This window comes from Phyllobates terribilis, unplaced genomic scaffold, assembly GCF_046119375.1.
Source record: "Phyllobates terribilis strain yellow unplaced genomic scaffold, ASM4611937v1 Scaffold_7__3_contigs__length_470593459, whole genome shotgun sequence".
Lineage (NCBI taxonomy): Eukaryota > Metazoa > Chordata > Amphibia > Anura > Dendrobatidae > Phyllobates > Phyllobates terribilis.
In genome coordinates this window covers 190,667,774-190,684,141 of record NW_027362767.1, presented here as the reverse complement: position 1 = coordinate 190,684,141, position 16,368 = coordinate 190,667,774, and the positions used below count along the sequence as shown (strand labels likewise).

Sequence of the window (16,368 nt, the reverse complement as noted above, 5' to 3'; positions counted from 1 at the left end):
AGCGAGCGCATGAGAGTATAAGGGACTATGCACTAAACCTACAAGAGGCCCTGAGGGCCATTAAGCAGACCGACCCTGATGGAGTGGGAAACGAGGACAGGCTGTTGACTGAACAATTTATAGAGGGACTGTATTGTAATGCCCACCGAACCCAGTTGCGGGCGATGGCCTTACAGGATCCCCATCTGGGCTTTGCACAGTTCAAGGACAGAGCCATCCGGGTGCTCCGAGAACCGGCACCGGGTGGCGTTATGACCCACAGGCGCCCAGCTATTACTTACCACCAGGAGGCGGCGCCCTTGTCGGCAGGGTCTGTGGGAGCTGATGCGCAGGCTTTGGACAATGACCCGGCTCCAGACCTACACCATCAGGTCCAAGAGCTAGCTAAGAGCGTTGCTGCGCTAACCCGAACTGTGCAGTCTTTACAGGTTTCCACCCCAGGGAAGATCCAGCTGGCATCCGGACCGCAGGACATCCCGTGGCGTCGACCAAGGAGGACCCCACCGGCCAGAGGAAGACCCAGTGACCGATACAGCGAGGACGGACGACCCATCTGCCGCCGCTGCAATCAACCCGGACATATGGCAAGGTACTGTTCTTTAAACGGGCACAACCTGGGGTAGAGGGCCAACCCCCAGGAAAAAGATCACCAGGCCCATCGAACTGGCGCGACAGATATGTGGGAGGACGTCCAGTCTTGCCTGTGGTACTGGATGGCATTCCCATGAGTGCCCTACTGGACACCGGGTCGCAGGTCACCACCATCCCGTACGTGCTCTTTAAGCAGTACTGGAATGACTCGGATATTACCCGCTACCCTGACGACGACTTGAGTATCATCGCCAGCAATGGCCAGCCCGTGCCACAGATCGGATTTAAAGAGGTGACCATCAAAATCGGTAGAGTCGAACTGGCAGCACAGGGACTGATCATTGTAGATATTGACAAACATGAGAGTCACCCAAAAATAACTCTAGGAACTAATGTAATTGAAAATTGTCTTGCAGAGGTGATTTTCCTTTTACAGCAGGTTGCCAAGAACGCCAGCTCCGGCGAGCAGCGGGTGCTCCAGAAAGAGATCCGGGCACTGATGCGACGGCAACAGGTGGAACTCTCCGGCGGTGAGATTGGTAGCGTAAGAATGTGTGACCCTTTTCCTATTGCCATGCCCCCAAAAAGTGAAATGATGATTTGGTGCCGGGCAGCTATTGGTCTGAGAGGTAGGGATTACCAGGCAATGGTAGAACCAGTTTACTCAGACAGTAGGCCCACCATTTTGACAGCACGGGGGGTGGTTGATGTACGCCATGGGAGGGTGCCCGTTCGCATAATAAATATCGGGGAGAGGGAAGTGTACCTGCCCCGGTCTGCCATGCTAGCCAAATTATATACCATTAACCAAAATTCTATCCTATCTGTGGAACCCTTGCCTCCATCTCACCCGGAGGAAGGTAACGGCTCTAAGAAAAACATGGAGGACTGGTGTCAGCAACTACATCTGGGTACTGACTCCACTCCCTCACACCAGAAACAAGGAGTCTATCGGGTGGTTCAGGAGTACGAGAGAGTGTTCAGTAAACACCCGTTAGACTTCGGGCGAGTCAAGGGGGTAGAACACCACATCCCCACGGGAGACCATCCTCCTATAAAAGAGAGGTATCGACCCGTACCCCCTGCCCACTACCAACACGCCAAGGGGATGCTTAGAGACATGAAGGAGGCTGGGGTGATCAGGGATAGCTGTAGCCCCTGGGCAGCTCCACTAGTCTTAGTCAGAAAAAAAGACAACACCATGAGGATGTGTGTAGATTACCGAAAAATCAACCGTATCACACACAAGGATGCGTACCCCTTACCAAGGATAGAGGAGTCATTGGCTGCTTTAAGATCTGCTAACTTCTTCTCTACCTTGGATCTCACTAGCGGGTACTGGCAGGTTCCTGTAGCAGAGGCGGACCGGGAGAAGACCGCATTCACCACCCCGATGGGACTTAGCGAGTTCACCTGCATGCCGTTCGGACTCTGCAACGCACCAGGAACCTTCCAACGACTAATGGAGTGTTGTCTGGGCCACAGAAACTTCGAGACGGTCCTGTTGTACCTGGACGATGTCATCGTATATTCCAAGACGTATGAGGACCACCTGAAACACCTGGCGGAAGTGTTCGAAGCTCTGGCGAGTTACGGCCTAAAGGTGAAACCCTCCAAGTGTCACCTCCTGAAACCAAAGGTGCAGTACCTGGGACACGTGGTGAGCGCTGACGGAGTGGCTCCCGACCCTGATAAGATCACCGCAATTAAGGAATGGCCAAGCCCCTCCAGCGTAAAAGAAGTGCGGCAGTTCCTCGGGTTGGTAGGCTACTACCGAAGGTTTATTCCCGGTTTCACCAAAAAGGCAGCACCTATGCAGGACCTCCTGATAGGCCAGTCCCGGAAGGCCAAGAACCAGAAGCCGCCCTTCAAATGGGAGGAGCTGGAAGAAGAGTCCTTCCGCCAGCTGAAGATGGCCCTCACGGGGGACGAAATCCTGGCGTACCCGGATTATAGCCAGCCCTTTATCCTCTACACCGACGCCAGTAACATCGGGCTAGGAGCCGTACTGTCCCAGATCCAGCAGGGGAAGGAACGAGTAATCGCCTACGCCAGCCGAAAACTGCGACCCACCGAAAGGAACCCCGAGAATTACAGCTCATTTAAGCTAGAGTTCCTGGCCGTAGTATGGGCAGTCACTGAGCGCTTTAAGCATTACCTCGCTTCTTCCCGGTTCACCGTGTACACGGATAACAACCCGTTGACACACCTGGACACGGCAAGACTCGGTGCCCTGGAGCAGAGGTGGATGGCCCGTCTGTCCAACTACGAGTTCACAATCAAATACCGGGCCGGACACTCCAATACCAACGCGGATGCCCTGTCCAGGATGCCCAACCTGCCGGACGAAGGAGAAGATCCGGAGGGACTGGAAGAAGTTGAACTCCCTGCGTTCCACCGTCATGGGACTATCCAGTATTGCCACCGGGTAAGGAGTAAGCAGGCTGCTACGTTGAACCCCTTACCTCACTACAACTGGGCGGAAACGCAAGACAGCGACCCTGCCGTCCGACTGGTGAAGGAGATGCTGACTCGCCCGGAGGCTTGCCTTGAACCAGACGCTCCGGAGGAAGCCAAACAACTATGGGCAGAGAAGAGTCGACTGTTCCTTTACAAGGGGAAGTTGTGCCGCAGAATGGTTAACTCCCGGACGCATGAACTACTCTGGCAAGTAGTGGTGCCACGAAGAGACGCAGCCATGGTGATGGAGGCATACCACGACGGAGCTGGACACTTCGGGTGGAAGAAGCTGGAGTTCCTGCTGCGCGAGCGATTCCACTGGGTAGGCATGAGGGGAACCATTGAGAAGTGGTGCAGAGACTGTGGCCCGTGCAACCTGAGAAGGAAGGACCGTGCCAGCCAGAAGACTCCCCTGCAGTCCATCGTCACCCGGCAACCGTTGGAACTGGTAGCCTTGGATCATGTAAAACTGACCCCAAGCAGAAGTGGCTAAGTCTACGCGTTAACCATCGTGGATCATTACTCCCGGTTCTTGGTTGTCGTCCCCGTCAAGGACTTAACGGCTCAAACAGCAGCTACAGCCTTCCAGCAGCACTTTTGCCGTCCACACGGGTACCCGGACCAAGTGCTGACGGACCAGGGACCTGCCTTTGAAGCGGAGGTCTTCCAGGAATTCTGCAATCTGTATGGCTGCCGGAAGATAAGGACGACACCCTACCATCCGCAAACTAATGGACTTTGTGAGAAAATGAACCAGGTGGTAATGGATCTTTTAAAAACGTTGCCCCTGGAAGAACGCAGTCTGTGGCCTGAGAAGTTGCCCGATCTGGTGGACCTATACAACCACATCCCGGTAGGTTCCACCAACTGTACCCCGGCTTACCTAATGAGGGCAAGACCTGGTAAGTTACCTGTTGACCTGGAAATGGGAGTCCTGACACCCGAGGACACTTCACCAGAAACAGACTGGGACACAGAGAGGCAGCAGCAGTACCGGAGAGTACAGGAGAGCGTGGAGCAAAGTCTCTGTCAGGCTAGGGAAAGACAAGAGAAAACTTACAACCAGTATGCTCCCGCTGTTCCCCTGGTACCCGGAGAGCAGGTCTTGAAGAGGAAGAGACGGCTCCACAAGTTGGACGACCAGTGGGAAAAGGACCCGTACACCGTACTGCCCTCAAGCCACGAGAACCCGAAGGTTTGTACCATCAGTAAAGACGGAGGGGAAACCACAGCTATTGTATCCCGGGACCACCTGAAGAAGTGTCCCGAACAACTGAGGAACCTTGAAGAGGAACAAGAAGATCATCGACCCGTAGAGGAAAGGGAAGATATGGTTAGTACTGTGCTCGGGGACTTCCCTCGGTCTTGGACTCAAGTCAATGGTGCAGTTGTGGTACCCGTACTCACCTTCCTCCAACCAGCATCCCAAGCACCTACGGAGCAACAGGTAGAGCTGGAAGAACAGCCGGTCCAGGAGGCAGAAGACCCCACACCCGCAGACCAGGAGGATCAACCCTCTGCTTGCAGTGAGCCTGCCATATCCCTAGTGAGCCAAAGAGCCGGTAGACAGCTGCCCAGTTTACCCTTGACAGCTCCTACACCCTGTAGTTCAGGGCTAGGCAGTCAGCTCCGTAGGTCCACTAGGGCCACTAGAGGCCAGTTACCCGCACGGTGGAGGATTTGAAGTGTATAAATTGTTTTATTTATGTTTACCTGTGTATTGTTGCTTGTGTATAATTTTGTGTTTCTAGTTATTTGTAGGAGTCCTTGGCGGATTTACCGGGAATCCTTGTACATAGTTGGAGCGTAACCCAGGACGGAATAAAGACTGTTAAGGACTCGGGGTAGGACAAACCCCTACCTGGTTACGTCTCCCTGTTTTGGTGAAATGGACACCTTGCTTTTCTTCAAAGACTGCACCCGGTTACGGACATGCCGTAACCATCTTTATATGTTTTTCTTATTGTATTATTATTGTTTTTATCTTGTTATGTTTTTCTAAAATATGTTTAGTCCCGGAGTACTAAATTTCACTAGGGGGGAATGTGACACCCCAGGGGTCTGGTTGCCACAGTGATAGAGATGTTATGTCTGAGAGCAGGTGGGAGGTCCTTTGGTCAGGGATCCTGTGCATGCCACACCTCCTGCCCAGTCTTGGGAGGGGAAGAACTTCCCCTATATAAACCCGGGGCTGAAGCAGGGTTAGGAGTCAAGGAGAGTAGAGACAAGAAACAGTCATAGGAAGAAACAGCAGGAGCTCAGTGGGAGCAATACTACTACGAGTCAGGGGCTGGCAGCTGCAGAGCTCGCCCTGACTGAGAAGCTTTCTTACCGGACCCGGCGTCCAAGGCTGTGGGGACCAACTCTTACCCAGCAGCAGAAGCCGACCGGCAGGGGATTTCAGGTCCTCAGGCCCAGAAACCCGAAGGCACGGTCACACGTGTGGGACCAGCACCGCCATCGTGGAGCGGAAGCCAATAGAAGGCCCCGAGTCACCGGCCATACGGGTGAGCACCACACGGTACACTCAGGGACGTGGGCTACTTATATCCGCTTCTAGCAAGGTAGCCAGAAGAGTACAGTCAGTTTGGGAGGCCTACAACTCCGCCTGGCCAGGGGAGATCCCATCTGCTCAAGGACTGACCAGGCCCCGTTCGCTAGCAAGTACTCCGGGAGGGTCTATCGTTGTTACCAGTAAAGACCCTGAATTACACCGCACCGTCTCTGAGTGGTTCCTGCTACCCCCATCTTCCACGTCGGCTGCCCTGAGGCCATACCCCTCCCGTTGGGGGTTATACTATCACGCTGCACAATTCTACACCGGCCTCAGCGGTCTGCCCTGCAGCGGCAGCTCCATAGCTGCAAATCAACGGGTGGCGTAGTCGACACTCAAATAACATCTATCAAGACTGCCACACACTGAGTCTGACTCCCTGGGCACGGACCGGGTCCCCGCCACTCGGAGACTACAACCCTCATCTGATCCGGTTACGGGTAAGCCCCCGTGCGCGAGACGCTGCGCGACACAGCAGGCCCAGGGGCGCGTCACACACACAATACTCAGCCTCATCAGGAGCATGCCCAGGCGTTGTAGGGAGGCCATACAGGCATGTGGAGGCCACACACAATACTCAGCCTCATCAGGAGCATGCCCAGGCGTTGTAGGGAGGTCACATAGGCACGTGGAGGCCACACACAATACTCAGCCTCATCAGGAGCATGCCCAGGCGTTGTAGGGAGGTCATACAGGCACGTGGAGGCCACACACAATACTCAGCCTCATCAGGAGCATGCCCAGGCGTTGTAGGGAGGTCATACAGGCATGTGGAGGCCACACACAATACTCAACCTCATCAGGAGCATGCCCAGGTGTTGTAGGGAGGTCATACAGGCACGTGGAGGCCACACACAATACTCAGCCTCATCAGGAGCATGCCCAGGCGTTGTAGGAAGGTCATACAGGCACGTGGAGGCCACACACAATACTGAGCCTCATCAGGAGCATACCCAGGCGTTGTAGGGAGGTCATACAGGCACGTGGAGGCCACACACAATACTCAGCCTCATCAGGAGCATGCCCAGGTGTTGTAGGGAGGTCATACAGGCACGTGGAGGCCACACACAATACTCAGCCTCATCAGGAGCATGCCCAGGCGTTGTAGGGAGGTCATACAGGCATGTGGAGGCCACACACAATACTCAGCCTCATCAGGAGCATGCCCAGGCGTTGTAGGGAGGTCATACAGGCACGTGGAGGCCACACACAATACTCAGCCTCATCAGGAGCATGCCCAGGCGTTGTAGGGAGGTCATACAGGCACGTGGAGGCCACACACAATACTCAGCCTCATCAGGAGCATGCCCAGGCATTGTAGGGAGGTCATACAGGCATGTGGAGGCCACACACAATACTCAGCCTCATCAGGAGCATGCCCAGGCATTGTAGGGAGGTCATACAGGCACATGGAGGCCACACACAATACTCAGCCTCATCAGGAGCATGCCCAGGCATTGTAGGGAGGCCATACAGGCACGTGGAGGCCACACACAATACTCAGCCTCATCAGGAGCATGCCCAGGCATTGTAGGGAGGTCATACAGGCACATGGAGGCCACACACAATACTCAGCCTCATCAGGAGCATGCCCAGGCGTTGTAGGGAGGTCATACAGGCACGTGGAGGCCACACACAATACTCAGCCTCATCAGGAGCATGCCCAGGCGTTGTAGGGAGGTCATACAGGCACGTGGAGGCCACACACAATACTCAGTCTCATCAGGAGCATGCCCAGGCGTTGTAGGGAGGTCATACAGGCACGTGGAGGCCACACACAATACTCAGCCTCATCAGGAGCATGCCCAGGCGTTGTAGGGAGGTCATACAGGCATGTGGAGTCCACACACAATACTCAACCTCATCAGGAGCATGCCCAGGTGTTGTAGGGAGGTCATACAGGCACGTGGAGGCCACACACAATACTCAGCCTCATCAGGAGCATGCCCAGGCGTTGTAGGAAGGTCATACAGGCACGTGGAGGCCACACACAATACTGAGCCTCATCAGGAGCATGCCCAGGCGTTGTAGGGAGGTCATACAGGCACGTGGAGGCCACACACAATACTCAGCCTCATCAGGAGCATGCCCAGGTGTTGTAGGGAGGTCATACAGGCACGTGGAGGCCACACACAATACTCAGCCTCATCAGGAGCATGCCCAGGCGTTGTAGGGAGGTCATACAGGCATGTGGAGGCCACACACAATACTCAGCCTCATCAGGAGCATGCCCAGGCGTTGTAGGGAGGTCATACAGGCACGTGGAGGCCACACACAATACTCAGCCTCATCAGGAGCATGCCCAGGCGTTGTAGGGAGGTCATACAGGCACGTGGAGGCCACACACAATACTCAGCCTCATCAGGAGAATGCCCAGGCGTTGTAGGGAGGTCATACAGGCATGTGGAGGCCACACACAATACTCAGCCTCATCAGGAGCATGCCCAGGCATTGTAGGGAGGTCATACAGGCACATGGAGGCCACACACAATACTCAGCCTCATCAGGAGCATGCCGAGGCGTTGTAGGGAGGCCATACAGGCACGTGGAGGCCACACACAATACTCAGCCTCATCAGGAGCATGCCCAGGCATTGTAGGGAGGTCATACAGGCACATGGAGGCCACACACAATACTCAGCCTCATCAGGAGCATGCCCAGGCGTTGTAGGGAGGTCATACAGGCACGTGGAGGCCATGGACAATACTCAGCCTCATCAGGAGCATGCCCAGGCGTTGTAGGGAGGTCATACAGGCACGTGGAGGCCACACACAATACTCCGCCTCATCAGGAGCATGCCCAGGTGATGTAGGGAGGTCATACAGGCACGTGGAGGCCACACACAATACTCCGCCTCATCAGGAGCATGCCCAGGCGTTGTAGGGAGGTCATACAGGCACGTGGAGGCCACACACAATACTCAGCCTCATCAGGAGCATGCCCAGGCGTTGTAGGGAGGTCATACAGGCACGTGGAGGCCACACACAATACTCAGTCTCATCAGGAGCATGCCCAGGCGTTGTAGGGAGGTCATACAGGCACGTGGAGGCCACACACAATACTCAACCTCATCAGGAGCATGCCCAGGCGTTGTAGGGAGGTCATACAGGCACCTGGAGGCCACACACAATACTGAGCCTCATCAGGAGCATGCCCAGGCGTTGTAGGGAGGTCATACAGGCACGTGGAGGCCACACACAATACTCAGCCTCATCAGGAGCATGCCCAGGCGTTGTAGGGAGGTCATACAGGCACGTGGAGGCCACACACAATACTCAGCCTCATCAGGAGCATGCCCAGGCGTTGTAGGGAGGTCATACAGGCACATGGAGGCCACACACAATACTCAGTCTCATCAGGAGCATGCCCAGGCGTTGTAGGGAGGTCATACAGGCACGTGGAGGCCACACACAATACTGAGCCTCATCAGGAGCATGCCCAGGCGTTGTAGGGAGGTCATACAGGCACGTGGAGGCCACACACAATACTCAGCCTCATCAGGAGCATGCCCAGGCGTTGTAGGGAGGTCATACAGGCACGTGGAGGCCACACACAATACTGAGACTCATTGTGACTGGTTTTAAGGACATTACATCACAGTTGGATCAGCCTGTAGTGTGTTTCCACTTTAATTTTGGGGGTGACTCCACATCCAGGCCTCCATTGGTTAATAAATGTGATTTCCATTGATGATTTTTGTGTGATTTTGTTGTCAGCACATTCAGCTTTATACAGAACAAAGTATTCAATGAGAAGATTTCATTCATTCACATCCAGGAGGGGGTATTTCAGTGTTCCCGTTAGTTTTTTGAGCAGAATATATGACACTCAGAACAAGATTCTCCAGTGTCTCGTAGATTTGCAATGAGAAAATTCAAAAGTGATCATGCAGCAACCACTGAGAGATTTGGCAGGCAGATCATAAAAGCAGTCACGTGGTACCGCAACATACCTGGTAAGGGAAAACAATCATTGGAGGAGTTCCTGAAGTTATGTCGACAGTTGAAATGTTTATCCCCACTTACAAAACAAAGCTGACTATTGTGGTTCATTCCTCATAACATTTAGCACCCTCCACAGCCACCATGTCCCCCTCACTGTGTGCCCTCCGCATTCACCATGTCCCCATCACTGTGTGCCCTCCGCAGCCACCGCGTCCCCCTCACTGTGTGCCCTCCGCAGCCACCACGTCTCCTTCACTGTGTGCCCTCCGCAGCCACCACGTCCCCCTCACTGTCGGCCCTCCGCAGCCACCATGTCCCCCTCAGTGTGTGCCCTCCGCAGCCACCACGTCCCCCTCACTGTCTGCCCTCTGCAGCCACCACGTCCCCCTCACTGTGTGCCCTCCGCAGCCACCACGTCTCCTTCACTGTGTGCCCTCCGCAGCCACCACGTCCCCCTCACTGTCGGCCCTCCGCAGCCACCATGTCCCCCTCAGTGTGAGCCCTCCACAGCCACCACATCCCCCTCAGTGTGTGCCCTCCACAGCCACCACGTTCCCCTCAGTGTGTGCCCTCCAAAGCCACCACGTCCCCCTCAGTGTGTGCCCTCCACAGCCACCACGTTCCCCTCATTGTGTGCCCTCCTCAGCCACCACGTCTCCCTCGGTGTGTGCCCTCCGCATCCACCATGTCCCCATCACTGTGTGCCCTCCACAGCCACTGCGTCCCCCTCAGTGTGTGCCCTCCACAGCCACCACGTTCCCCTCATTGTGTGCCCTCCTCAGCCACCACGTCTCCCTCGGTGTATGCCCTCCGCAGCCACCACGTCCCCCTCACTGTGTGCCCTCCACAGCCACTGCGTCCCCCTCAGTGTTTGTCCTTCGCAGCCATCACGTCCCCCTCAGTGTGTGCCCTCCACAGCCACCACGTCCCCATCACTGTCAGCCCTCCGCAGCCAACACGTCCCCCTCACTGTCTGCCCTCCGCATCCACCATGTCCCCATCACTGTATGCCCTCCGCAGCCACCGCGTCCCCCTCACTGTCTGCCCTCCGCAGCCACCGCGTCCCCCTCAGTGTGTGCCCTCCGCAGCCACCAAGTCCCCCTCACTGTCTGCCCTCCGCAGCCACCACGTCCCCCTCACTGTGTGCCCTCTGCAGCCACCACGTCCCCCCTCACTGTGTGCCCTCCGCAGCCACCATGTCTCCTTCACTGTGTGCCCTCCGCAGTCACCACGTCCCTCACTGTCTGCCCTCCGCAGCCACCACATCCCCCTCACTGTGTGCCCTCCACAGCCACCACGTCCCCCTCACTGTGTGCCCTCCGCAGCCACCACGTCTCCTTCACTGTGTGCCCTCCGCAGCCACCACGTCCACCTCACTGTCTACCCTCCGCAGCCACCACGTCTCCCTCACTGTGTGCCCTCTGCAGCCACCACGTCCCCATCACTGTGTGCCCTCCGCAGCCACCACGTCCTCCTCAGTGTGTGCCCTCCGCAGCCACCGCGTCCCCCTCAGTGTGTGCCCTCCACAGCCACCACGTCTCCCTCACGGTGTGCCCTCCGCAGCCACTAGGTCCCCCTCACTGTGTGCCCTCCGCAGCCACCACGTACCCTTCACTGTGTGCCCTTCGCAGCCACCGCGTCCCCATCACTGTGTGCCCTCCACAGCCACCACGTCCCCCTCACTGTCTGCCCTCCGCAGCCACCACGTCCCCCTCACTGTCTGCCCTCCGCAGCCACAACGTCCCCCTCACTGTCTGCCCTCTGCAGCCACCACATCCCCTTCACTGTGTGCTCTTCGCAGCCACCGCGTCCCCATCACTGTGTGCCCTCCGCAGCCACCGCGTCCCCCTCACTGTGTGCCCTCCGCATCCACTATGTCCCCATCACTGTGTGCCCTCCGCAGCCACCGCGTCCCCTTCACTGTCTGCCCTCCGCAGCCACCGCGTCCCCCTCAGTGTGTTCCCTCCGCAGCCACCACGTCCCCCTCACTGTCTGCCCTCCGCAGCCACCACGTTCCCCTCACTGTGTGCCCTCTGCAGCCACAACGTCCCCCTCACTTTGTGCCCTCTGCAGCCACCACGTCCACCTCACTGTGTGCCCTCCGCAGCCACCACGTCTCCTTCACTGTGTGCCCTCCGCAGCCACCACGTCCCCATCACTGTCTGCCCTCCGCAGCCACCATGTCCCCCTCAGTGTGTGCCCTCCACAGCCACCACGTCCCCCTCACTGTGTGCCCTCCGCAGCCACCACGTCCCCATCACTGTGTGCCCTCCGCAGCCACCACGTCCCCCTCACTGTCTGCCCTCCGCAGCCACCATGTCCCCCTCAGTGTGTGCCCTCCACAGCCACCACGTCCCCCTCCGTGTGTGCCCTCCACAGCCACCACGTCCCCCTCAGTGTGTGCCCCCCACAGCCACCACGTTGCCCTCAGTGTGTGCCCTCCGCAGCCACCATGTCTCCCTCAGTGTGTGCCCTCCGCAGCCACCGCGTCCCCCTCAGTGTGTGCCCTCCGCAGCCACCACGTCCCCCTCAGTGTGTGCCCTTCGCAGCCACCACGTCCCCCTCAGTGTGTGCCCTCCACAGCCAGTGCGTCCCCATCAGTGTGTGCCCTCCGCAGCCACCATGTCTCCCTCAGTGTGTGCCCTCTGCAGCCACCGCGTCCCCCTCAGTGTGTGCCCTCCGCAGCCACCGCGTCCCCCTCAGTGTGTGCCCTCCGCAGCCACCATGTCCCCATCACTGTATGCCCACCGCAGTCACCACGTCTCCCTCACTGTGTGCCCTCCACAGCCACCATATCTCCCTCAGTGTGTGCCCTCTGCAGCCACTGCGTCCCCCTCAGTGTGTGCCCTCCGCAGCCACCACGTCTCTCTCACTGTGTGCCCTCCGCAGCCACCATGTCCCCATCACTGTATGCCCACCGCAGTCACCACGTCTCCCTCACTGTGTGCCCTCCGCAGCCACCGCGTCCCCCTCACTGTCTGCCCTCCACAGCCACCACGTCCCCCTCACTGTCTGCCCTCCGCAGCCACCACGTCCCCCTCACTGTCTGCCCTCCGCAGCCACCACGCCCCCCTCAGTGTGTGCCCTCTGCAGCCACCACGTCCCCCTCACTGTGTGCCCTCCACAGCCACTGCGTCCCCCTCAGTGTGTTCCCTCCACAGCCACTGCGTCCCCCTCAGTATGTGCCCTGCGCAGCCACCACATCTCCCTCACTGTGTGCCCTCTGCAGCCACCATGTCCCCATCACTGTCTGCCCTCCGCAGCCACCACGTCCCCATCACTAGGTGCCCTCCGCAGCCACCGCGTCCCCCTCACTGTGTGCCCTCCGCATCCACCATATCCCCATCACTGTGAGCCCTCCGCAGCCACCGCGTCCCCCTCACTGTCTGCCCTCCGCTGCCACCGCATCCCCTCACTGTCTGCCCTCCACAGCCACCACGTCCCCCTCACTGTGTGCCCTCCGCAGCCACCACGTCCCCATCACTGTGTGCCCTCCGCAGCCACCACATCCCCATCACTGTGTGCCCTCCGCAGCCACCACATCCCCATCACTGTGTGCCCTCCGCAGCCACCGCGTCCCCATCACTGTGTGCCCTTCGCAGCCACCATGTCCCCATCACTGTGTGCCCTCCGCAGCCACCACGTCCCCATCACTGTGTGCCCTCCGCAGCCACCACGTCCCCCTCACTGTCTGCCCTCCACAGCCACCACGTCTCCCTCACTGTCTGCCCTCCGCAGCCACCACGTCCCCCTCACTGTCTGCCCTCCGCAGCCACCACGTCCCCCTCACTGTGTGCCCTCCGCAGCCACCACGTCCCCCTCAGTGTGTGCCCTCCACAGCCACCACGTCCCCCTCAGTGTGTGCCCTCCACAGCCACCACGTCCCCATCACTGGGTGCCCTCCGCAGCCACCGCGTCCCCCTCACTGTGTGCCCTCCGCATCCACCATGTCCCCATCACTGTGAGCCCTCCGCAGCCACCGCGTCCCCCTCACTGTCTGCCCTCCGCAGCCACCGCATCCCCTCACTGTCTGCCCTCCACAGCCACCACGTCCCCCTCACTGTGTGCCCTCCGCAGCCACCACGTCCCCTTCACTGTGTGCCCTTCGCAGCCACCGCGTCCCCATCACTGTGTGCCCTCCGCAGCCACCACATCCCCATCACTGTGTGCCCTCCGCAGCCACCGCGTCCCCATCACTGTGTGCCCTTCGCAGCCACCATGTCCCCATCACTGTGTTCCCTCCGCAGCCACCGCATCCCCCTCACTGTCTGCCCTCCACAGCCACCACGTCCCCCTCACTGTCTGCCCTCCGCAGCCACCACGTCCCCCTCACTGTGTGCCCTCCGCAGCCACCACATCCCCCTCAGTGTGTGCCCTCCGCAGCCACCACGTCCCCCTCAGTGTGTGCCCTCCACAGCCACCACGTCCCCCTCAGTGTGTGCCCTCCACAGCCACCACGTCCCCCTCAGTGTGTGCCCTACGCAGCCACCGCGTCCCCCTCACTGTCTGCCCTCCGCAGCCACCAAGTCCCCCTCACTGTCTGCCCTCCGCAGCCACCACGTCCCCCTCACTGTCTGCCCTCCGCAGCCACCACGTCTCCCTCACTGTGTGCCCTCTGCAGCCACCACGTCCCCCTCACTGTGTGACCTCCGCAGCCACCACGTCTCCTTCACTGTGTGCCCTCCGCAGTCACCACGTCCCTCACTGTCTGCCCTCCGCAGCCACCACGTCCCTCACTGTGTGCCCTCCGCAGCCACCACGTCCCCCTCACTGTGTGCCCTCCGCAGCCACCACATCCCCCTCACTGTGTGCCCTCCGCAGCCACCACGTCTCCTTCACTGTGTGCCCTCCACAGCCACCACGTCCCCCTCACTGTCTGCCCTCCGCAGCCACCACGTCCCTCACTGTGTGCCCTCCGCAGCCACCGCGTCCCCCTCACTGTGTGCCCTCCGCAGCCACCACGTCTCCTTCACTGTGTGCCCTCCGCAGCCACCGCGTCCCCCTCACTGTCTGCCCTCCGCAGCCACCACGTCCCCCTCACTATGTGCCCTCTGCTGCCACCACGTCTCCCTCACTGTGTGCCCTCCGCAGCCACCACGTCCCCCTCATTGTCTGCCCTCCGCAGCCACCACGTCCCCCTCACTATGTGCCCTCTGCAGCCACCACGTCCCCCTCACTGTGTGCCCTCCGCAGCCACCACGTCCCCCTCATTGTCTGCCCTCCGCAGCCACCACGTCCCCCTCACTATGTGCCCTCTGCAGCCACCACGTCCCCCTCACTGTGTGCCCTCCGCAGCCACCACGTCCCCCTCACTATGTGCCCTCTGCAGCCACCACGTCCCCCTCACTGTGTGCCTTCCGCAGCCACCACGTCCCCCTCACTGTGTGCCCTCCGCAGCCACCGCGTCCCCCTCACTGTGTGCCCTCTGCAGCCACCACGTCTCCTTCACTGTGTGCCCTCCACAGCCACCACGTCCCCCTCACTGTCTGCCCTCCGCAGCCACCACGTCCCTCACTGTGTGCCCTCTGCAGCCACCACGTCCCCCTCACTATGTGCCCTCTGCAGCCACCACGTCCCCCTCACTGTCTGCCCTCCGCAGCCACCACGTCCCCCTCACTGTGTGCCCTCTGCAGCCACCACGTCCCCCTCACTGTGTGACCTCCGCAGCCACCACGTCTCCTTCACTGTGTGCCCTCCGCAGTCACCACTTCCCTCACTGTCTGCCCTCCGCAGCCACCACGTCCCTCACTGTGTGCCCTCCGCAGCCACCACGTCCCCCTCACTGTGTGCCCTCCGCAGCCACCACATCCCCCTCACTGTGTGCCCTCCGCAGCCACCACGTCTCCTTCACTGTGTGCCCTCCGCAGCCACCACGTCCCTCACTGTGTGCCCTCCGCAGCCACCGCGTCCCCCTCACTGTGTGCCCTCCACAGCCACCGCGTCCCCCTCACTGTGTGCCCTCCACAGCCACTGCGTCCCCCTCACTGTCTGCCCTCCGCAGCCACCACGTCCCCCTCACTATGTGCCCTCTGCTGCCACCACGTCCCCCCCACTGTGTGCCCTCCGCAGCCACCACGTCCCCCTCACTGTCTGCCCTCCGCAGCCACCACGTCCCTCACTGTGTGCCCTCCGCAGCCACCGCGTCCCCCTCACTGTGTGCCCTCCGCAGCCACCACGTCTCCTTCACTGTGTGCCCTCCGCAGCCACCACGTCCCCCTCACTGTCTGCCCTCCGCAGCCACCACGTCCCCCTCACTATGTGCCCTCTGCTGCCACCACGTCCCCCTCACTGTGTGCCCTCCGCAGCCACCACGTCCCTCTCATTGTCTGCCCTCCGCAGCCACCACGTCCCCCTCACTATGTGCCCTCTGCAGCCACCACGTCCCCCCCACTGTGTGCCCTCCGCAGCCACCGCGTCCCCCTCACTGTGTGCCCTCCGCATCCACCATATCCCCATCACTGTGAGCCCTCCGCAGCCACCGCGTCCCCCTCACTGTCTGCCCTCCGCTGCCACCGCATCCCCTCACTGTCTGCCCTCCACAGCCACCACGTCCCCCTCACTGTGTGCCCTCCGCAGCCACCACGTCCCCATCACTGTGTGCCCTCCGCAGCCACCACATCCCCATCACTGTGTGCCCTCCGCAGCCACCACATCCCCATCACTGTGTGCCCTCCGCAGCCACCGCGTCCCCATCACTGTGTGCCCTTCGCAGCCACCATGTCCCCATCACCGTGTGCCCTCCGCAGCCACCACGTCCCCATCACTGTGTGCCCTCCGCAGCCACCACGTCCCCCTCACTGTCTGCCCTCCACAGCCACC

General features: G+C 59.7%; 1 protein-coding gene across 1 annotated transcript in view; it reads left to right on the top strand.

The window, feature by feature from the left end:
- Window positions 1–3,281: 3,281 nt before the first annotated feature.
- RPS4X (ribosomal protein S4 X-linked) overlaps window positions 3,282–16,368 on the top strand; it is a 528,117-nt gene continuing 515,030 nt past the window's right edge. Inside the window, exon 1 of the mRNA XM_073639625.1 lies at window positions 3,282–3,292. Within this exon, the coding sequence (XP_073495726.1) occupies window positions 3,290–3,292 (3 nt within the window). The 5' untranslated portion in view covers window positions 3,282–3,289. The remainder of the gene's footprint in view (window positions 3,293–16,368) is intronic.